The sequence below is a fragment of the Trichechus manatus genome, unplaced genomic scaffold (genome assembly GCF_000243295.1).
Source record: "Trichechus manatus latirostris isolate Lorelei unplaced genomic scaffold, TriManLat1.0 scaffold00121, whole genome shotgun sequence".
NCBI lineage: Eukaryota > Metazoa > Chordata > Mammalia > Sirenia > Trichechidae > Trichechus > Trichechus manatus.
The window spans coordinates 6,517,377-6,541,765 of record NW_004444057.1 but is presented as its reverse complement, the minus strand read 5'-3'; the positions used below and the strand labels follow the sequence as shown (position 1 = coordinate 6,541,765).

The following is a 24,389-nucleotide window of genomic DNA, read 5'->3' as shown; positions in this document are numbered from 1 at the left end:
GTAAGTGGGACAAAAACAATGGCTGGTATCAGAGTTTATACTTCAAATGCTGAATAGTATTATACAAAATAACATGAATACTTCTGATTTAAAATATACTTGAGTCACTTGTCACTTAGTTATCACGAAGCAATGAACAAACAAAATGCAGTATGCTGATGATCTTAGCAGGAATCTGTCCAACACCAAAAATGACAATAAAGTGGAATTTTTCAGCCTATCTGTATAGATGATAACAAAAAGAAAATGATGAATTCAGTTATTTTGGCCCATACTGTTAAAAATGTGCATAGAAATGTGCACCATCTCCCTACAAGAAGGTGTGTTAAGGTAAATTCTTGAGCACACTGCTCAGCATCAGACCTGAGGATCACGGGCACACACAAACGCTTCACAGGCTGATGGGGAAGAGACTGATCAGGAATTAAAAGAAACAATGCTTTAAAAGAAGATTCAGTAAACATGTTTTTTAATTAACTATGTCTTCTTAAAAAACAAAATAATCAGGTATATATAATTAATTTAAATGTCTTAGCACATGACTTTCCACCTTATAAATCTGATGTATCAAATTGTGCTATAAATATGTTTATATATTTTCTTTTCTGAGAACTATAGTATATGAAATTATATGACCTTAAAAAGGATCTGTTTCTTTTCATCTGTTGGAATAACATCATGCCTTTCTAGAAAAAGAAAAACTGCAGCCTACAGGAAAATTATAAAAACTGCTGAATTCACTGAAGCTGTTCAATTTAAAGAAGGTACAAAATCTTTTACATCAAGCTGAAAGCAAAAGTCTCAGTATCCTACATCAGTCTTCTCTCACACGGTCCTGGGTGGTAGGCGCTGCTTATACATGCCTGCTAGTGCTTTGGCTGCACTGTAGATCATCTGTCGACGAGACATGCCGGTAAAAGCCAGGTGCCAATCAGTCCGACTGATGTTTAGTAAACTCTTTTCCAGGACTTCGCCCACTGTTACCAAAAGGCCTGACCACCTTAAATTGTAGTCCTGGGGAGTTAGACTTTGAGCCTTTGGAAAAAATGAAGTCGATATTATTTATAATACATTTAAAAATATCACTGGAACAAGCTGTGTTACTAAGTGACATTTCGAAGTCTCTCAGGTTACTTTTAATATAGATTATGAGAAATCCTGAGAAACACAGCTAGGCTGCCAACAGCAATGAAGTTACAAGGCTATAAAAAAATTAAAACAATATTGCATGCATCTACTTTGTTTAAAATATCTACATTAAGCTCATTTTGTTGTTCAAATATAATCGAAGCCTTAAATCTAATGACTCCATCTACTAACAAAGTTCAAATCAGAGGGCTTAAGTTCTTTGCTCAGTGTCACCTCTAGCTAATAACTGGATTAGTTCTAAAATGGAAATATTACTTGTATCTTTTTACAGTCTTAAAATTCCTACCGGAAATAGGGGAAACTTAAGGCTTCAACCCATTTAGAGAAGAGTTGCTCAATTAATTTATAGAAGTCTATTACAGGAAACCGCATTAACATTTGAATAAGTTAAAGTTGTTGTTAGTTGCTGTGGAGTCAATTCCAAAACACGGCAGCCCTGTGTGTGCAGAGTAGAACTGCTCCACAGGGTTTTCAAGGCTGTGACCTTTTGGAAGCAGACTGACAGGCCTTACTTTCAAGGTACCTCTGTGTATGTTTGAACTGCCAACCTTTTGGTTAGCAATCCAGTGCTTAACTGTTTGCACCACCCAGAGACTAACGCCTATCAATAATATTCAGTCCAGGACAGCATCAACCATTGTTATGTCATTCATACTTAACCCAACCTATGTCTGCTCCCACTCAAATCATTTCTTCATCTACACAAGTATGAGAGAAGAATAAACTCATTGCTTGATACCCAAAAATGATGCGTTTTTTCTGTTTTAGGGTATCAGATATTGTCTAAAGGAGTATATTATATCCATATGCAAAATGGATCTATACCATGATCCTCAAATCTGCTGTATATCACAATCACCTGAGGAGTTTTTACAAAACCAGTTTCTCAAGCCCCACCTAAGACTACTGAATTGGAAACTCCGTAGCTGGGTCCCAGCGAAACAGGACAGTATGCACAAAATAGCTCCCTGAGTAAGTCTGATGCAAACAGTCCAGCATATGGGAACCACTACTTTAAGTATTATCTTCCACAATGCACACTGCACTATCAGTATTTCACTGTTTCAAAAAAAGAGAAATTGCAGATGGATCACTAAGGCATTTAGAGAAAATAGCAGAACTGTGTTTTTCAAACTTTGATTTGCATAACAATTACCTGAGGGTCTTGTTAAAATGCAGATCCTGATTCAGTAGCTCTGGGTTGGAGCCTGAGTTTCTGAATTTTTAACAAGTTCCCAGGTGATGCTTATGATGCTAGGCTGAGGATCACACTTTCGAATAGCACCCAAAAACCAAACGCACTGCCAGTCCAGTTGATTCCAACTCATAGCGACCCTAAAGGACAGGGTAAAACTGCCCCATAGGGTTTCCAAGGCTGTAAATCTTTACAGAAGCAGACTGCCACGTATCTCTCCCGAGGAGCAGTTGGTGGGTTCAAACCGCTGACCTTTCAGTTAGCAGGTAAATGCTTAACCACTGTGCCATCAGAGCTCCTTATGTGAACAGTAAGGCATTTTATACTATCAGCAAAAACCCAGAATAGCTGGGTTTTTAATTGGGGGCTGAGAGGAGACCATTTGTATTTAAGTTCAACAAGCATAAATTATATGACTGTATTTTCCAGACTTTTACTTATAGGATTAACATACTGATGAAAATTATAATTCCCCGAAGAGCTGATTTCTATTCCCTTAAATAAAACATTTCAACAATAAAGAAGCACAAACATAAAATAAAACAACTCAGGAAGGATAAAAAGAAAGGGATATCACTGACTCCAGGGAGAGGAGCTGAACAGTTGGGGATGGGAGGAAGACATATCAAGGTATACACTTTTGTACCTTCTGAATTTTGAACCACAAGACAAAAAATTAAAAAAAAAACAGAATAAAAAGCTGAGCGAAAAGCTAATGACAACCTTTAAATACCACTTCCCGGAGTTTACCACTATTAAGTTTGCTGTGTATCTTTCCAGGCCTTTTCTTTCTATTCACTTATATACATCTTAAAGCACATTTACCCTCCCTGCCAATAACTGGGATCACACTAGATGCACTGTTTTTGTTTTTTTGTTTTCAGTGTATGTTCGAGATATCTTTCAATATTAATATATACAGGTCCCTCTTTGCTCTTTGACCACTATGTCGCTTTCTTTCCTTAAAAAAAAAAATTAAAAATTAAAAAATTGTCCTTTTGTAATAGAACACACCTAGTGCAGGAGTCGGCAAACTTTTTCTGAAAAGGGCCGGACAGTAAATATTGTGGGCCAGGTTGTCTCTACTGCAACTACTCAATTGTAACTGTAATGTGAAAGCAGTCACAAATAGTATGTAAACAAATGGCATGGTTGTGTTACAATAAAATGTATTTACAAAAACAGGCAGTATGCCAGATTTGTCTGTGGGCCATTATTTGCTGACCTCAGATCAGGAGCAATGTTAAATAGTGGCAATGACAGCAGCATCCTTAATTACAAGGTTTATAATAATCTTATCAGTAGATCTGATGTTTGCTTTGATTTTCCAGTACACACATACCCTTCTATTCAAAATTAGCTAAGAGTTAAACAACAGATATTTCAAACAAGTATCTTTCAAAGTCTATTAAAATTATTTTTCTCCTTTATCTGTTCATATACTGAATTATGTATTGATTTGCTATAGTTGAACCATCCTGCCACTCCCAGGACAAATCTTCCTTGGTCAGGATATAATGTTCATTTAATATATTCCTGAATTTTATTTACTAATTTTACCAATAATTTTGACATTTATTTCCTAAGTGATATTGCACTAAAATTTTCTTTGGTGCTACCACATGTTTAGGAAACAGATTAGTCTCACAGAAAGAACTGGAAAAGTTTCTGCCTCTATTTCTGATACTCTATACAACATGAGAATCATCTGTTCCTTGAATATACTTATAAAGCCATTAGGACTCAGTATTTTTTGGGAGTTAGATGAATTTCTTTTGTTGTAATACTTCATTTGGGTAATCTAATTATGTTGAATCATATGAAATTGCTAATATTTGACTATTTTTGACCTTCAAAGACAGCAATTTTGTATGGTTCAATCTAATACTTATTCTTGAGTCAAGTATGGCAATTTACATTTTCCTAGAAAATCAACCATTTCATCTAATTTATCAGTATAATAAATTATCATAGTATTCAGTTACAATCTTTTAATCATTTTCATATTGGAATATGTTTAACTTTCACATCTATAAAAATATTTTCTTGAACTTCTCAAAATAAGTAAGAATTATGGCATAAATGAGAGGCTCAAGAAACTTTCAAAGTTCCAAGCATCAATTCTCAGACCACTTTCTAAATTATAAACCTCCAGGAGTAACACAAGGTGGCTTTCAGGGATTCTGTGAACATATATGCCAAATCTGTATGTTAAGTGCTTATCTGTATTTTCTTGAGGGGACCCAATAGTTTTATCAGATTCTCTCAAATGCACACAAGTCCCAAACAACTTTGAGAGTTTTAAAATGACATTCAACAATGTATAAAAGTACAAATGTGATGAAAGATAGTTTATATAAAAACATATAAGGAATCAACATCATCTTACATTTATGCTTATATTCTACTGAAAACTATGTTGGTATAAATATTAATTCCATTTTCAGTCAACAAAACTTAAGACATGTGCCTATCACCTAAGGCTTCTAATACTGACTCATTACTGAAGATGAACAGTCAGAGAAAGACCAAGTCAAAAGAAAAGGAAAAGGTAATAGCAAAAATAAAACATGAGATAAAGGGGAAAGTAGGTGGGCATAAAACAAGCAGAAGAGGTAAATCTTTTTCTAACCTAAGGGCAGGAAACACAATCATAAAGTCAAAGAAAGAAAAAAAAACAAGGAAAATAATGATTAATCATGTAATGTACTATCTATTCAAAGACGGTTGGAAAACAAAAGTAGGGAGTTACTAAAACAACACAGAAAAAACAGGAAGTTGAAAAGCAAGGAAAAAGGCTGAAAAAGAAAAGACTGAAGCAAAATCAAGAACATATCATATTTCCAACAACACAGCTAATACAAATTTTTATTCTGAAAACAGTATTACAAGTTTCTCCAAAAACATAATGAAAAATAAAATGAGAAAACCAACCTGTCGTACAAATTCCAAAGGCACCGGTGTGGCTTGTGTAAATGTTTCCAGATGAATGCCATGGACAGGATCTTCAACTATCAAACAACCAATGTCAAACCATCTGTAATGAGATATGAGTTTCACATTGTTTACATGCTAACTAAAAGTTATAGTGAATACATAAAAAGTATTATTACTCAGGTAAAATATTAGCAAACTTCAAAAAGAAATTTTTTTAATCAATTTGCAAGTAGATAATGTAAAAAAGTAAATAAATAAAATTACCATTCTGACTTACTTCTAATAAGCAAAAAAGAACTAGGAATAAAAATAACATAATAATTTAAAATTACTTATCAAGGAAAGTTCACTTTTCTTGCTAAGAGGGGGAGAGGAATAGGAGTCTTCAAATTTGCAGCAGATAAATTTACTCATTTGAACATGAAAATAGTTGATCATGGCTAATATTTTTTAAATGTCATTTGCTAAAAATCAGAAATTTTATATTTCCAAATCTATTATTAATATGTAGCCAACTACTAGCAAATTAAAAAATATGTTCAGAAAAAATAACAAATACTCTTCTCATTCCTGATAAACCCTTCTAATCAAATTTTCTGAACTATTCACAATGAGTCAGTCTTCAAAGACAGCTTTATGACATCAGGGAAACTTTCTTCCATTTAAAGATACTTATAAATTACAAAAAAGTGGTACACCTGCAAATTGACTTAAGTCAACTGTAGCACCACCAGCATTTTAGCTCACCAGAATCATAAAACAGTCAGATTCCCTGAAATCATGAATTTAAGTAATGAGTATACGGAACAAGTATATGTTCAACATCTCTTTTTTTAACACATGTATATCTAATAAACGGCAATGAATATGCAATACGGCAGGAGACTTGTTCACAAATTCAAAGAAAAAACAAAAGTAAAATATAGGGTAACAATTTTGCTGAACAGTAAAATGGCAGTTTGTAATGTCTACAGTATTCACATTCTAAAACTATGTTTTTAAATTAAGAACATTAAATAATGGGATTTATTTGGTTACTAATCAATATTTGCTATTTTGTTATGACAATTTTCTTAGTCAAGATAATGTGTTTGGTTAAGTCTCTATAAAGTCAAATGTAGCTAAATTTTATTTTGTATTATTTTGCATGACTTGTGTGCAATAATGTACATGGTACAGAAGAATAATTATACTCAGTTATCAGGCGTGGACTTCCTGAAAAGCAGAGTCACTGAAGATACATAAGCAGTCTCTCTTCTTTGATGTGGATACACATTAGAAGAACTCCAAGGTCCCATTTATGCTATAAAGTACTATCATTCGATTATTGAACATTTATTGAACATTCCAACTTGGATGTCCCATTCTCTTAAACTCAATAAATCTAAAACTGCAATCACTGTCATCCCCACTAAATAACTTTTCCATTTCTTTCACAAGTGCTATTGTCTAAAGAAACTTTCAGTTCGTCTCCCCTTCAGGCCTACTGTCCTACAACTACACCTCTTCTCCATCCAAGGAGGAGAAGAGTGGTGATCTAGACTGATCATGTTCAAGGACAGCCCCTGAGGATCCCACTCTTCTTTCTCCTTATCCTTCTCCATGTGGCTGGTAAATTAAGATGGACTTGACTAATTCTATTTGGAAGTTCCATTGACTTGAAAAGGCCGTAAGAAGAATTTCAGTTCCAAGACATTGAGACTTCATCAGAACAAAATTTCAAAAAAGAATCTGGGGAACTAATGTAGGTATGCCAATTTTTTTTTTTTTAAACCAAAGAGAGACCATCTACTACCACCAATCAATTCATAAAAGAAAGAACATTTTAACACCAACATTTTAACACCAAAAAACTAGATAGGTTAATCTTACAGTCATGCTCAAATTGACATTCTTCTATATATAGTATAAATCATTCTAATTTTTTTCATTTAGCACGAATTAATATAAAGTACATCAAAGGCAGCATTTGAAAAATGCTAGGTCTAAGGTTAAGCGCTCAAATAACAGCTGAAAAGCTGGAGGTTCGAACCCACCCAGAGGCACCTCAGAAGACAGGCCTGGTGATCTTCTGAAATGTCATAGCCTTGCAAACTCTACGGAGCCATTCTACACTACACACATGGGGTCACCATGAGTCGGAATTGACTCGATGGCAACTAACAACATACTAGCTATATTCTTTGCTAGGGACCAAACACTTTTGGGATTTCCTCTTTTGGATGGCTTGCTCTTCCTGAATTGGGTCTTTTCTTGCCTAAGTTGTTAGCATGCATTTCCTTGGCTTTGTCTTCTGTGCAGAGAGAAGTAGCCACAGCAGGAAATATCAGGTATTTAGAATCATGGGTTTATTACATGTCCTCTTGTCCTCCCTAATCCATGTTAGAAACATCAACAGACTTCCTAATACTATTTAACATTCCTAACCTTCCTAATACTCTACTCTTCTGCTCAAAAGATATTTATTTGGTGAGAAAAATACCAATTATAAGTAATGTGGAGCAGCTTATGGCAGGCCAATGTTTCCACTAAAAAGTTGGATGAATTATAAAAAACATGTATTTAAAGGCATAAAAGAGCTGTAAAAGCAAGGAGGAAAAAATGGGAGTAAAACTTCTGAGAGGGGAAAACCTTTCAAACGTGAGCCAGAGAATTTCAGTTGACCCTGAGGGTTACCCAGCCGTAATTCAGCTCGGTCTGTGACTAAAGTCACCATACTATCCGCCACCTCCAACCCACCTCTGCCAACTCTATTAGAGGAAAGACAGAACCTTCTCAAGATCACTTGAAGACTCTAGTTTTTTATACACAGTGTCTAGCTTTCAAAAATTACTAGGCACTCAAAGAAACTGCACCATACCACATCATCAAAGCAAGGGGAAAAGGAGACTAAAGAGGCAGACCCACAAGTGATCCAGATACTGGAATTAATATAGAAGAATTTTAAAATAACTGTGATTCATACGTTCAAGAAAACAGAGGTAATTATATTCAAAATAGATGAAAAAATTTAGATATTCATTAGATAAATGGAATCTATTTAAAAAATTTAACTCACTGTATGGATTTAACAGCAGACTGGACAGAGCAGAAGACAGCATTAGTGAAACTGAAGACAAATGAGCAGAAAATACCCAAAATGAAGAGCAGAAAGAAAGAAAGAGAGGAAAAATAAAATAAAAAAAGAATTTACAATGTAAGAAATGTAAAAAACATTCCCGGAGCATGTTATATCTAATAACATGTAACTGGAGTCCACTGAAGAAAGGGGAGAAAAAAATGGGACAGAAGCAATGTTTGAAGAGATAACAGCCAAGAATTTTCCAAAACTGATGAAAGACATCAAGCCACAGAATGAGGAAGCTCAATGAATCCACAGAAAAATTAAAGAATACGTACAAAAAGCAAAGAAAGGGAACACACCTAGAAAACTACAGTAAAACCACAAATAAAAAGACAGAGAAAATTCCAATCTCTGAGAAGGAAAAAAAACACATTACCTTCACAGAAACAATAATAAGATGAACAGCTAATTTCTTAATAGAAATAACAGAATCAGAAAACAACTCAATGACAGCTTTAAACTGCTGAAAGAAAAGAATTGTCAACCTAGGTTTCTACATCCAGCAAAAACATCCTTCAAAAATAAAGATGAATGAAAGATACTTTCAGACAAACAAAAATTATGAGCATTTGTTGCCAGCAGTCCTACATAACAAGTAGTATACCAAAGAAAAATGATCCCAGACAGAAGAACAAAAATGCAGGCAGGAATTCAGAGGGTAAATATAAATGAACACTGGCTGTACAAAACCATACTAGTAATACTTTAGGAGTTTAAAATATATGCCTAATTAAGATGCATTACAATAATGCTACAAAAGGTGGAAGGGGAGTAAGTGGTGTTACAAGTGTTCTAAAGTCCCAGTACTATCAGGGAAAAAATAAAGTCATAATTTGTATTATAACGTAATATCAAAATGCATTGTAATTTCTATTGTTAGCATTAAAAGAATAGTGAAAGTTTAATAAATCAAAAAACCAAACCCATTGCCGTTGAGTTGATTCCAACTCACAGTGATCCCATAGGGTTTCTGAGGAGTGGCTGGTGGATTCGAACTGCCAAAGTTTTGGTTAGCAGCTGTAGCTCTGAACCAATGTGCCACCAGGGCTCCAAAAGTTTAATAGAGGGGGAAAAAATGAAGTAATCGTCATCACTGGATAGTCCCTCAGTACTTACACAGAAAGTTCAAACTTCTCAACACAGCATTCAAAGCTCTTCACAATTCTTCCTCAAAACACTTCCTGATTTCCTATCCAACAAACCTTCAGCCAAGCTGATACAATCACTGTCCCCAAAACACATCTTGATCATCTTCAAACTTTCTCTTCCACCCAGAATGTCCTTTTCCACTTATCCAAATTTTACCTACTCTTCAAAATCCAGTTCAAGCCCTAATCACTCATGAATCTCATCTGACACCACCTCCACAATGAGTAATCTCCACTGAACTTTTATATAACATTTCCTGTCAACAAAAAATTATATACCTTCTTATACAGCTGTTTAAACTATTTAAAGCTTTACAGCTGCTCCTCTGGGTATATACTGCCTATTCTCAGAGCTGGAGTACATTTTTGTACACTATAGTCACAAAGAGGAGCTCTGGTGGCACAGTGGTTAAAGCACTTGGCTGCTAACCAAGTCTGGCAGTTCGAACCCACCGGCCACCCGTGGGAGAAAGATGTGGCAGTCTCCTTCTGTACAGATTTACAGCCTTGTAAACCCTATGGGGCAGTTCTATTCTGTCCTTTAGGGTCGCGATGAGTAAGAACCAACTTGACAGCAATGGGTTTGGTTTTCTTTTTTTTTTGGTATAACCACAAAGTACTAGGTACAGCATTATTCAATACTGAATAAACAAGCAAACAAACTAAATAAAAACAAAACCACAATGTGATTGCAAAAGAAGGTAGATTTCAACAGTTGAGAAGTTATTTTAATCTAAATCAATCTGGCATATAAAAAGCAATTTCTCCCATGAAAAAGTGATCTATTAAAAGTATGGAATCCTCAAAAACAACAATTTTTCTGTTTGGGATTTTTCTCTGATCTAGATGAGAGCTAAAGCTCGGCAGAACACAAGCCTGGTGACTACCACTAGGCCCTCTTGCCCATACCTTCCATTACTCTAAATGACTGTGTAAATCGCTGTGCTTGCTATTAGTGGTCAATTATATCTAAATCAATAGACCACTGTATCATTGTCAGTACTATTATATTAACTGATTATTAATACAATCTTAGAAAGCAAGTATCACGGATTGAATTGTGTCCCCACAAAGTATCTGTCAACTTGGTTAGGCCATGATTCCCAGTATTATGTGGCTGTCCTCCATTCTGTGATTGTAATTTTACGTTAAAGAGGATTAGGGTGAGATTGTAACACCCTTACTAAGGTCACATCCCTGATCCAATGTAAGGGAGTTTTGCTGGGTGTGACCTGCATCACCTTTTATCTTAACAAGAAATAAAAGGGAAGCAAGCAGAGAGTTGGGGACCTCATACCATCAAGAAAGCAGCACGGGGAGCAGAGTGCGTCCTATGGACCCGGGGTCCCTGTACCTGAGAAGCTCCTCAACCAGGGGAAGATTGAGGACAAGGACCTTCCTCCAGAGCCAATAGACAGAGAAGGCCTTCCCCTGGAGCTGATGCCTGAATTTAGACTTTTAGCCTACTTTACTGTGAGGAAATAAACTTCTCTTTGTCAAAGCCATCCACTTGTGGTATTTCTGTTATAGCAGCACTAGATGACTAAGACGGCAGGTATTACTATTCTCCATTTTATAAAAGAGAAAAAGGGGTAGAAATGTCAGCTGAGCTACCCCAGTTACACAACTAGGTTAAATGATACAACTAGCACCAGAATACACTTTTCTCTGTGTTTCTATAGTTGGATACACTTTTTGCTAGGTATTCAGTGTGAAGGCCCTAGACTCTTTTTTCTTTTGGCTTCCAAGAAAAATGTAATAAGCCTCTTACCTGTCAGGTAGCAATTCTGCAATGAAGTTTTCTACTGACACAGCTGTTTGTTTTTCATGAATCACTCCACTTCGACGTAAGCTATCTATCCGTTCCTGGGCTCCCTAAACAACAACAGCATGGATTAGAAAATGATTTCAAATTATTCAATAATAAATATATTTATGATTATACATTTATACACAAATACATAAATACTCGCTGTAAACATTCAAATACATAAACATATGGAGTAAGAAGTAAAAAAGTCCAACCTTATTCCGTCGGTATTAACAGTTTGGAGTATACTTTCTAAATTACTCCTACATACCTTGTTATTTTGGTTGCTATTGTGAATTGGATCATTTTTATACTACATTTTCGAACTGGTTATTACTAACACAAGAAAACTATGGATTTTTTAAAAATGCTGATCTGGCAAAAGGCCGTCTTACTGATCATTCATTAGTTCTAATTAGATTCTCTCTTAGAATGTCTAGGTAGGCAATTACATCAACAGTAAGTATGTTTTTTCTCTTTCTTCAAGTTCTCTTTAAATATAACCTAAAAACATGCACCAAGATGGCTAGTTATTTAAAACTTAAGAAAACTACAAATGTATATATCACACCAAAGCTTGTTCAGGAAAATTATTGCCATTTATGAAGTAAAACAGAGTCTGAGAACACAGTATAGATAACTCAAAATCATGTATTAAATATGTACCTTACAGAAGAAAACTAAAAGCTGGATTAGTGAAGACAAGGTTGCTGTTTACTACTTTTATCTGAATCATTTCATAAACAGTAATCACAAATGATGTGAAATGTATTCTAAAAGCAAGAGAAAAATCTATTTCTGAACAAAACTAGCCATGAATAATAATACATTTATTCTTAATATGGACAATAAAGCTAAATAGTGAGTGTAAGATTTAAGTGGTCCATGCTTACTCAAATGAAACTTAAGACTAGGATACCTCTGAGACAACTGAAATAAACATAACAAAGTCACAACTGTATGAGAGCAGACAGAACAATTATAAAGCTTATAAAGATGAAAGAAAATACTATTTAAACTACAACAAAATCAGAACTGTGTCTGTTTTGCACACCATTATATCGCTGGTGTCTAGCACAGTATCTAGTTAAGTGTTCAATAAGAATTTGCTAAATGAATAAATTTAACAAAGGGAAAAATAAAGGGTTTCTGAAGGCCTATATGGCTAATGTTAAGAATCTAAGCAGTATAAATATGGAGTCACCAAAACTAATAATATTGAAATAAGCAGGCAGTTCTTGAATTTGAAAGAAAATAAGTAGTATAAATATGGAGTCACCAAATCTAATAATACTGGAATGAGCAGGCAGCTCTTGAATTTGAAAGAAAATATAACACACAAGATGAACTTAACTATTGAGAGTAAATTTACAATCGGGAAACTGTAAATTTTCCCAATTCACTCCACCCAAGAGGTAGTTATGGCTTAATTTTCATCAAAATGAAGTTTAAATAAATGTTAACTCAGTGAAAACTACTGCGGGATTAGTGGATGTTTAGAGCTTCATCCCTAACTTCTTAAAGGTGGTATCTCAGCTGTGCACTATAACAAAATATTCCTAGATTTGATGCTTCCAGGGAACACTGACTTAGTTTATTCATTTTTCACTATCCTGTAACACAGAACTTTATACTTGATGGGATTCTCAAAATATTTAATTGAAATTAATAAGCACCTGTAAGAGAATAATGAGTTAGGTAGACAGGTTTAATTCTTTTTTGTTTATGCAATCCAGAAGAGAAAATGAAGAGGTGATACTTGGCCGTTCTTCTCTTCCGACCACCACATTAATTAAATGTGACATCTTCTAGGAGTTTTATTTGCAAAGAGAGAAGCCTTAGCATTAGTCTCTGCCAATGTTTCTAGGACGGAATTTTATCTTTACTTTTCAGCAATAGGAAATGAAGAATTAGGTACTTTAGGGGCCACTAAGGTAAGAAACAGAAAGGCCCCTAGAGCTTACACTGTACTCTTAAGAACTACCACTAAGCAACTTGATTGAGATGAAGAATTAAAAATTTATGCTTCTTCAAAATTTATGTTTCTTCATAAATGCCTGTAGATATTAACTACATCCTTACTGAATACATGCTAAAAAACAATGTTTATAACTGATTGGACTTCAATAAAATGAATACTTGGAGATGTTTCAGAAGCTTCCTAACTTTAATCTTCGCTGAACTGATGTTAATTCCTTAAACAACTTCATATATTTAAAGGAAAACTTAAGGATAGTTCACTTCAAATAAAATCTTATGACAAGAAAAAAAATCTTAGTTAAAATTTTAATTTTCTAGGAGTCTACATTATTTTTGTTCTCTTTAGCTCCCTCTACTGTTTCTGGAAAGAAAAAAAAAACAGCTGATAAATTTACAAATCACTTACCTATATAAGAGTTTCAATGTATTTTAATTTTGAGCTTGTATTAAAGACTGTGGAAAAGGAACCTTACATGTTTAAATCTGAAGGGCAAGGTCAACAGCAAAAACAAACGTGTCAAATACTAATAAACTCACAATATAAATCTAACTACTAATAATATCCATAAGGCTTTTCTTAGAGGAAAAAAAATCCCATTAGCCTTTCAGTTTCAGTACCTATCAATCTTAAGTATCTTCTGTGTAATGGTATTTAATATAACAAAACATTTAAGACCCATGTTTTTACAACCATAATGAAAAATGCAGACTATCACACAGTCATCTAGTTATCTAAACTCATTTTTATTGTAACATTGTTTCATAAACTCTTCATAATTAATATTAATTAAATACCATCTTCGTAAATATTCCCATATTGCCTCCTTCCTTCACATTCAAAACTCATAGTTCAGGACTTGGTAAGCTTTCTGAATAACTGAAACCTTGGTATCAACAGACTCTATTGGTCAAACTGCCAGAATCTTCACCACCTTTGCTCAAATCCTCACTCTGAAACACAAAGCCATAAATTCCAATTTGCCTCGTATAACAAATTCAAGTTCTAACCTCTCAGATTTAAATATCTCTTACCACAGAATTAAACTAACAAATTCCTTTGCCATCCTTTTTTATAGTAATACCAGAACCAACATTCATGTTACATTTATATAATGCTTTAATTTACAAAAAGCCCTTGCTTTAGACCTTCAAGAAAATACACTCACCATTTCTATTGTTGTTGTCCAACCATCCCTTTCTACCTTAGGATTTTCCTCAGGTTACCTTCTAAAACTAAATCTTGAAGTCTTCCTTCCCAGATCTATAAACTCTTTCCAATTTGAAAAAGCACTCTTGAAATCTTAAAAGTACAACTTCAATCTAGGTATTTAACTTGTTGTTGTTGTCAGCTGCCATTGAGTAAGTTCCAACTCACTGCAACCCTATGTACAACAAAACGAAATGCTGCCCAGTCCTGCACCATCCTCACAATCGTTGCTATGCTTGAGTCCATTGTTGCAGCCACTGTGTCAATCCATCTCATCAAGGGTCTTTCTCTTTTTCGCTCACCCTCTACTTTACCAAGCATGATGTCCTTCTCCAGGGACTCGTCCCTCCTGATAACATGTCCAAAGTATGTGAGACAAATTCTTGCCATCCTCAATTCTAAGCAGCACTCTGGCTGTACTTCTTCCCAGACAGACTTGTTTCTTCTTCTGGCAGTCCATGGTATATTCAATATTCTTCACCAACACTATAATTCAAAGGCATCAATTCTTCTTTGGTCTTATTCATTGTCCAGCTTTCACATGCATATGAGGGGAATGAAAATATCATGGCTTGCATCAGGCGCACCCTAGTCCTCAAAGTGACATTCTTTGCTTTTCAACACTTTAAAGAGGTCTTTTGCAGCAGATCTGCCCAATGCAGTATGTCATTTGATTTCTTGACTGCTACTTCCATCAGCACTGATCATGGATCCAAGTAAAATGAAATCCTTGGCAACTTCAATCTTTTCTGTTTATCATGATGTTGCTTATTGGTCCAGTTGTGAGGATTTTTGTTTTATGTTGAGGTGTAATCCATACTGAAGGCTGTGGTCTTTGATCTTCATCAGTAAATGTTTCAAGTCCTCTTCACTTTCAGCAAGCAAGGTTGTGTCATCTGCGTATCTCAGGTTGTTAATGAGTCTTCCTCCTCCTCCAATCCTGATGCCTCGGTCTTCTTCATATCATCCAGCTTGTCAGATTATTTGCTCAGCATACAGACTGAATAAGCATGGTGAAAGGATACAACCCCGATGCACACCTTTCCTGATTTTAAACCATGCAGTATCCCCTTGTTCTGTTCAAACAACTGCCTCTTATTCTATGCACAGGTTCTGCATGTGCACAATTAAGTGTTCTGGAATTCCCATTCTTTGCAATGTTATCCATAAATCTGTGATGATCCACACAGTCAAATGCCTTTGCATAGTCAATAAAACAAAGGTAAACATCTTTCTGGTATTCTCTGCTTTTAACCAAAATCCATCTAACATCAGCAATACTATCTCCTGTTCTACATCCTCTTCTGAATCCGGCCTGAATTTCTGTCAGTTCCCTGTTGATGTACTACTGCATCTGTTTTTGAATTATCTTTAAATTAAAATTCCACTTGTATATTTATAACACTACAGAGTAGTTTAACTAAGAACAAAGTCAATCACTGTATCAGTATGTTAAAACCCATTAGCTCCATATAAAGTACAGGATTATTATCAGAATTATGAAAAAAATTAACTGCCAGTTTCTATATCCTAAAAAAACGTATTCTATTACTCACTTTTAATCCAGCTGCATAGCCCACTGGTTGTGGTGCAATGTTGGACTGTCCAGCTTCCCCTACCACCACAGCTAAGCCAAAGACCTCCTGGAAAGCATCTCGGACAGCAGCAACTTTTACTTCTTTATTTGAGGTTACTACAATATCCAGTTCACCTCCAGATTCTACAAAGACCAAAAGAAAATTTCAATTCCAAAGTCAAATAATCAAATTCTCATAATTATCACCATACCACATGCTAACATTTACATAATTATTACTAACCTCAAAATACTATGCATGATAACAAATGGAAAACTGATAAAAAGAATGTAAAAAGGTAAACTGCGTTAAAACCATTTCTAATGATTCTTAAGCATACTCTATACAGTTGAGATTGTTAAAACACGAGATTTCTGTATTTGTGTACAAATACTGCATTTTAAGTTCTAGTCAGATCAGAATGGTCTTGCTTTTGCTGCCTGTCAGCAAAGTGTCAGCTTTTTCACACTGTTTTATTACTTTTTAAAACTAATTAAGATTATATGCTACTATAAATTGATATTTGCTATTAACAGAAATTTCATTTATCTTTTTTTCCTTGGTTTTATGCCTTTTTCTTGATGTGAGAGACCACTGGCTTGAGAAGCAGTTAGTCTTGGGCTTGAGTCCTGGCTTTATTATTTACTAGCTTTGTTACCTTGGGAAGTCACTGAGCTTGTTTCTTCATAGAGAAATACCTCCCACCTCACAGTGCTGGCTCTAAGGATTAAATAAGATAACTGCTTTCAAAGTATAACATAGTACCTACTAAAACAGCAAGAGTTCCATAAATTTTAAATCCTTTCCTTCCTTCATTCAAAATATGTACTTGTGAATAAAATATATATGATGTATTTATTATGTCAAACTTATTCTGAATACATCAAATCAATACATGGTGGAGTCCAATTTCCAAACCCTCTGGACAGTTATAAACACAAAATATAATTCAGTTGATTTAATTCTTGATTCAGTTTTCTATTTCAAGGAGACAAAGCAGTCAAGTATAAAAAAAATACACGTGGGTCCAATCTAGTTCCACCAAGCTATGAAACCTAGGATAAGGAATTTCTCTGAACCCTGATTCCTCATCTAAAACTTGAGGAAAATAATTCCTACCTTGCAGAGTTCTTATGAGAATTAGTGCCTGGCAGAGCAAGCATTTAATAAATGGCACTTATCATTGTTAGGTCTTGTCCTTCAATATTTACTAGAGAGTAAACTATCAATATGGCCAAGATTAGTGAATGCTACTGGCTTCTTACTGCCAATGAAAATCCTGGTTCAGGTACCTAGAACACAGATTTGGCCTGCAAGTTTTTATCTTCTACAGGCTTACTAACAACTGGTCACTGACACTGCTAAGTGATAGGTACATAAAAATTATCGCAGACAGCATCTCTACATCAATTGTCTAGAGGATTCTTGAGGATGATGGTTCAAAGGTGGTTAAAACAGCCTTCTCAATAAACCTAGTGTCATGGATTGAATAGTGTCCCCCAAAAATTTCTGTGAACTTGGCTGGGTCATGATTCCCAGTACTGTATAATTGTGTACCACTTTGTAATGTGATGTGATTTCCTTATGTGTTGTAAACTCCATCACTATGATCTAATAAGATGGATTAGCAGCAGTTATACTGATGAGGTATACAAGATTGGATAGTGTCTTAAGCCAATCTCTTTTGAAATATAAAAGACAGAAGTGAACAGAGACACATGGGAACCTCATACCACCAAGAAAGCAGTGCTGGGAGCAGAGTGCGTCCTTTGGACCTGAGGTTCCTGCGCTGAGATGCTCCCAGACCAAGAGAAGACTGATGCACCAAAAGGACCTTTCTCCAGAACCGACAGAGAGAGAGAGCCTTCCCCTAGAGCTGAGGCCTTGAATTTGGACTTGTAGCCCACTGAACTGTGAGAGAATAAACTTCTCTTTGTTAAAGCCATCCACCTGCAGTATTTCTGTTATAACAGCACTAGATGACCAAGCCACCTAGTCATCAGATATTAGTAAACAGATTAATTTCCTCTAAAAATATTATTCCTGGATTAAGCATAAGCACATTTATATAAAATAGATAATTGGAGAAATGTCAAAACAAAACATGAACAAAGCTTCATTTCAAATGTGAACAGAGAATAAAGTAAAATTCATATAAAGCAACACTAACCCATAATTATAATTAGAATCAGTAAGTACACTAATAATTCTTTTCTTTTTACCCCTCCAAAGTTCATTCTGTGGCATTTTCACAATCTATTTAATGGTGACTAAAAAAAAAAGATGACTAATAACACCAGTAAACTAAGGCAATCAACTTAATGCAAGAATATGAGATATTTCCACCGATTATATGACCTATGGAAAAGAACTGAAAATTACAGTTAGTGATTGACATTGACACATACTTCAAAAAAAATTGAGAGATGCCAGTCTAATGTAAGTACATACTGATATATGGTGCCATGCCAGGATCCAGCGTTGTAATCATGCTTTCTACCGAATGTTTGGTTTTATCAAGCACCGATTTCACCATAGGATTCCCAGCCACACCCTGCATAAAACAAATTAATATATAAATACAAGCTATATTTTTTCTGTGGTGTTGGTGAAGAATACTGAATATACCATGGACTGTCAGAAGAACAAACAAATCTGTCTTAGAGGAAGTACAGCCAGAATGGTTTTTAGAAGTGAGGATAGCAAGATTTTGTCTCACTTTGGACATGTTATCAGGAGGGACCAGTCCCTGGAGAAGGACACCATGCTTGGTAAAGTAGAGGATCAGCAAAAGAGAAAGACCCTCAATGAGATGGACTGATACAGTGGCTGCAACAATAAGCTCAAACATAGCAGTAATTGTGAGGATAGCACACAACCTGGCAACATTTCATTCTGTTATACATAGGGTCGCTATGAGTTGAAGCCGACTCAATGCCACCTAACAACATCTTTAAGTAACAGCATACTTTTTCTTTACTAGATGGATTAACAGACTATGATTTTCATTCTTAAGCAAAGAGTGCCATGATCATGTGACCACGTAGGAAACTTTTTAAGTTTACAATTCATCACAGATCAGCACTTTTGTAAAATATTAGAAAAATGAGGCCATGGCAATGTCAAATTGCTATAAAATTTCTAAAATACTTACTTTCAATCACTCTTCTTATCACAGACAAACAACAGGTGAGTAGCACTGGCCTATGATATATTGTATATGCGCATACACACATATATGTATGTGCATATTTATTTCTATATATATGTATTTGTTTCATTTCATTTCTATCATATGTTTTTTATTCCTTATCTGGCTGGTAATTGTTGTTTCATTTCATTTCTATTTATATAAAAATTATGGAAAAACTTGTCCATCAGCATCAAAAATAAAGACTATAATCAGATATCTTCACTGGTCCTTGCTCTCTTCTCTAATAAAAAATTAAAAAATAATCAAAGCATCTCTTATCCTTCAGAACAGTTACCTATTACCTTAATATATAATATTCTGTTATGTTCTGCTAAAGTTTCTCCCTTTTTTTCTAGTTGCCTTTTCTCCTTATGTTCATTCCCCAAATCTCCCATTTTAGCCAGACCTATTCCTCTGGATTCTTAAAACTGTTGTATTAAGACAGGAAAAACCAAGTCTGTGTATTTCTTTCTATGCTATGATATACTCCTCCCATGGTGAAAGTCACTAGAGGGAGCAGTGCCCCTGAGACTGTATCTCGTTAAAAGGCAATTCTGTCTCTCTCAATCTACCATTAACCTAAGGTGATTCACAAAAAGATGAATTCATAACACTGAAGAAGACTAATATCAACCAACTAATATCAGAAGAGTTATTTACAGACTTACAGAGGTGAACTTGCATCACACCTCGTAAGTGATAACGTTACATGCTTTTAACAAGGAAAAACAAATTGTAGTCACTAACAAAGAAAGCTTTTAAATAGCACAGAGGAGGGAAACGTAAAACCGAATGTGGGTAAAGTGTCCACAGTTTTACCAAGGTAAACAATGTCACTAAGATGTACACAAAGAAAAGGGTCTTCTGGTAATAGCTACGGCATATATAATCTTGCAACAACAGAAACAATGACAAAAAAAATATGTGTGGGTATATATGTATGTATATATGTGTACAGGTATGTACATGTGTGTATACATAAGTGAATGTATATGTACGTGCATGTACGAGTATGCATGCATATTTATATACATAATAAAGCACACAGGGATCACCGTTATGGATACTTCTTAGACATAACCAAACACCTCATAGGATTAGTTTTCTAGGTTTGAAGGCTATGACCATAGTCTTGTGGGACAACTCTGTCAACTGGCATAATATAGTTCATCAAGTTTATGTTCTAGTGTCTGAGGCCTTAAAAGCTTGCTAGCAGCTATCTAAGATACAAATATTGGTCCCTACTTGTCTGGAGCAAAAGAGAAAGACGGAAACCGAAGACTCAGAAAAGAAACTAGTCTATAGGACTGTCTATAAGAACCAGAGCCTCATCTACCCTGAGACCAGAAGAACTAGATGGTTCCCGGCTACCACTACCAATCATTCTGATCAGGGCCACAATAAATAGATCCTGATAGAATGGGAGCAAAAATGCAGAAGAGAACCTCAAATTCTTAAAAAAAATCCAGACTTATTGGACTGGTTGAGACTGGAGGCCGCCCCGAGATTACTGCCCTGAGATAGTCTTTAAATTTTGAACCAAAACTATCCTGAGGTCACTTTTTACCTAAATAATAGATTGGCTCACAAAATAAAGAAAATTACCTTTAAGTACTGCATTCCTTTACAAAAATCATCTATAGGTGACCAAACGGCCAACAATTACTTTAAAACAAGGATGAGAAAGTAAGGGGGGAGGGAAACTAGACTAGTGGAAACAAACAACCAGAACAGAAATAATGAGAATGTTCATACACCGTGAAGAATGTAACCAATGTCACTGAACAATCTGTGTAGAAACTGTCGAATGGGAACCTAATCTGCTAGGTAAACTTTCACCGAAAACACAATATTATTTTAAAAGTAAATAAACGAGTAAAAACAGTACAGAGGGATACAGAAAAAAATAAAAAACAGTACAGAGGGATACAGCTTAAAAAAATGCTGTAATCCTGAAACATGAAGCTCAACTACATAAATCAATTAGCTAACAACTAATTAAGAAAACATGCTTAAATATATTTAGTGAAATTACAAACAAACCCCCAACAAAATATTGGAGGAAACCTAGCAGAGTGACTCCGAAATTCACTGAGAAAAAGAAATGGTAAGACTAGTGAAGAAAATTTTAGGAAAGCAGAAATTCGCAAACTTATAAAACCACATACTGGTATATCTTTATAAATGCAGAAACTTAGAAATGACCTTTCTGTCTTATTCACCAATGAATACTCTCCAACCCCACCTCAGCACACAGTAAGCTTTCAATAAGTATACCATAATAAATGAACATAGAGTTACAATAATTAAAACAGTGTGGTACTAATACAAGGACAGGCAAAGAAGTAGAGTAAAATAGAGCCCAGAAGGTGATCTTAACATACAAAATTTAGTAACTAAGATAAAGTTGACATATTAAATCACTAAGACTATGATGCTGGATATGGTGTTGTAACAATTAACTAGTTGGAAGAAAATTACGTTCGACTTCTACCTCATATAGTACAACAAAGTAAATTTCAGCTATATTAAATTGTTAAGTGTAAAAAACAAACCATTAAAAACTAGAAGAAAAATAGTTTTATACACTGGGGTAGAAAAAGTCTTTTTTAAGACTAAAAATAAACTCCAAAAATTTGGAAAAAAACAATAAAGTGATAGAAATGACTTCTGAAAAGTTAGATACTTTCAAGTAAAAAAAATTAAAATATAAACTAAAAATGGAGAAAACTATAACATATGACAGCATATAATAAAATATCTTTACTAAAAGCTCTTACAAATCATTAACAAAAGAAAACCATCTCAATTTAAAACCGGGCAAAGAACATGAATAAAAAATTCATAAAAGAATACAAATGGCCAAAAACCACATGAAAAAAATGTACAAATTCAGTAGCAAAGAAATGCAAATTAAAACAAGGAGGTATTATCTTTTGCCTATCAAATCAGAAAAGGTTACATTTCAAATTAATTACCAGTTTTGGCAAAAGAAAACTGCTGTGACAGTGTATTTTCGTATAAACTTCCTAGAGACCAATATGTATCAATAATTTTTAAAATTTTCACTCTCTGACATTCATCAAGACTTAATTCTAATTAAAGAGCAATGCACAAAGATTTGCATACAAGAGTGTACATAGCAGTTTTATTGGTAAGCGTTAAAATTAGAAAATACCAGCAGCAGATGAGTAAAATAAAACATGAGAAATACATGGAATGGCATGTAGGACAAAGCAGCCATAAAAAAAAAAAAAATCACATTTCTAAAGAATATTTTATGGCTAAGAAGATGTTTGATATTATGTTAGGTAATAAAAACAAAAGACACAAAACAGTGACCACTATGTCACTACCACAATTTGGTTTTTATTAAAAAGGAGGTACATTTACATAGGTATGAATAGACAAAAGATTGAGAAGAACTACAGAAAACTGGTAATTAAGAATAAGGGGGATTATTTTTTTCTTTATACCATTTTGTATTTTCAAAATTTTCTTTAATGAACATGTTACTTTCATAATTAAAAAACTAAACATAATTTTTAAAGTAATTACCCTTTACCTTAATAAAACCCCAGATTCCACCAGTAGATGCTTCATCCTGACCTCCACCAATTCTAGGATCTTCTTGTTCCTCTGGGAAAGTAATGGCTGATGTGGTTCCAGTTCCTTGTGGCAGAGACGTCAAGCTGGCTTGCTGAGTAATAGGACCTGGCAAAATACCTATTTAAAGGCATAATTTTTAATATGTATAATTTTTTCCGTAATGTATTTCCTACAAAAAAAAATACATATGAGTAGTTTAACACAGCTAGTAACTGTAAACTCAAGCATCTCAAGACTGAGCTATGAACCCAAAAAACTTAACAAAATGTACATTAAGCAAATTCAAAGAAGAAATTTCTTTCCCTTTTCAAAGACTCACACCAAATGTCCTGAAAGTGAACATAAAATATATATTAAAAATTAAAAAGTCTCTCACGTTTGTCCTGTTTAGCACTTGGACGCTGGTAGCTATAGTTCAACCTCTTTAATGCATAAAACTAACTAATGTATGCATCCAAGCCCCTCATAAAAGCATTTAACAATTAGTACACATACTCCATATATCCCATTTTACCTCAGAAAGAAAATTCACATATACACAGACATGATATGATACTTATACTTTGCAATAAACTCTTTGTAAAGGTAGATAAGTAAAGTTGGATAACAGAAATCACAACACAAGTTGCTTCTTTTCCCTAAAATGAGAAACAATAGGCAAAAGATGACAAAAATGAAGTTTTGATTTCCAACAACCATTTCAGGGAAGCAAAAAAAAATGTAGGTGTAACTGACCTAGAAAAAGAAATGGTCCGATACCACCAACTATGGCACACAAGATATCTTAATTTGTTTTGAATAGCTAGCTAAATAAACACTACTTCCTAGACTAGCCAGTCTTGGTAATTTACTTTTTCAGCTTAGACTTTTGCTTATTTATTTATATCTTGTTTATAAAAGAACTCAAAGACTAGCACCATACACCACCCTTAATGGCCTTTTGTGTGTATATGCGTAATAAACATATGCAACATAAATTTGCCATTTTACCCATTTTTAGGTATGTAATTCAGTGACATTAATTACAGTCACAATGTTGTACAATCATTACCATCTATTTCCAAAATTTCTCATCATCCCAAACAGAAACTCTGTACCCATTAAGAAATAACTCTTCCCCTAGTCCTGATCTTTTTTTTAAAAGATATACTTTTTTTATTATTATTTTTTACTATAGTGAACAGTCCTGATCATTTTTTAAGTGAAGCTTTAAAAAACTCTCAGATTTTACTTTGATATATTTCTCTATAACCACAGAAATATCAGGACAAAATTTTGGATTTTTTTTTCTGATATCCTAAAAAAAAAAAAAAAAAATTACATACTAGAATACAATAGCTTTGTTTTAATAATTTAAGTGGCAAAAACAGGAGAGACTACAAAATAAAAGAAATGAATTACGAATAAAACATTAATGTAGAGAAATCAGAACCCTCATACACTCCTGGTGGGAGAGTAAA

The 24,389-nt window shown here is 34.4% G+C and overlaps 1 protein-coding gene across 1 annotated transcript in view; it reads right to left on the bottom strand.

The window, feature by feature from the left end:
• Nucleotides 1-437: 437 nt before the first annotated feature.
• Nucleotides 438-24,389, bottom strand: part of PRRC1 (proline rich coiled-coil 1) — a 30,336-nt gene continuing 6,384 nt past the window's right edge. The window contains exons 4-9 of the mRNA XM_004384296.2: nucleotides 22,886-23,046; nucleotides 18,579-18,681; nucleotides 16,107-16,270; nucleotides 11,325-11,428; nucleotides 5,279-5,381; nucleotides 438-1,035 (exon numbers count right to left, since the gene is read on the bottom strand). Of these exons, the coding sequence (XP_004384353.1) occupies nucleotides 826-1,035; nucleotides 5,279-5,381; nucleotides 11,325-11,428; nucleotides 16,107-16,270; nucleotides 18,579-18,681; nucleotides 22,886-23,046 (845 nt within the window). The 3' untranslated portion in view covers nucleotides 438-825. The remainder of the gene's footprint in view (nucleotides 1,036-5,278; nucleotides 5,382-11,324; nucleotides 11,429-16,106; nucleotides 16,271-18,578; nucleotides 18,682-22,885; nucleotides 23,047-24,389) is intronic.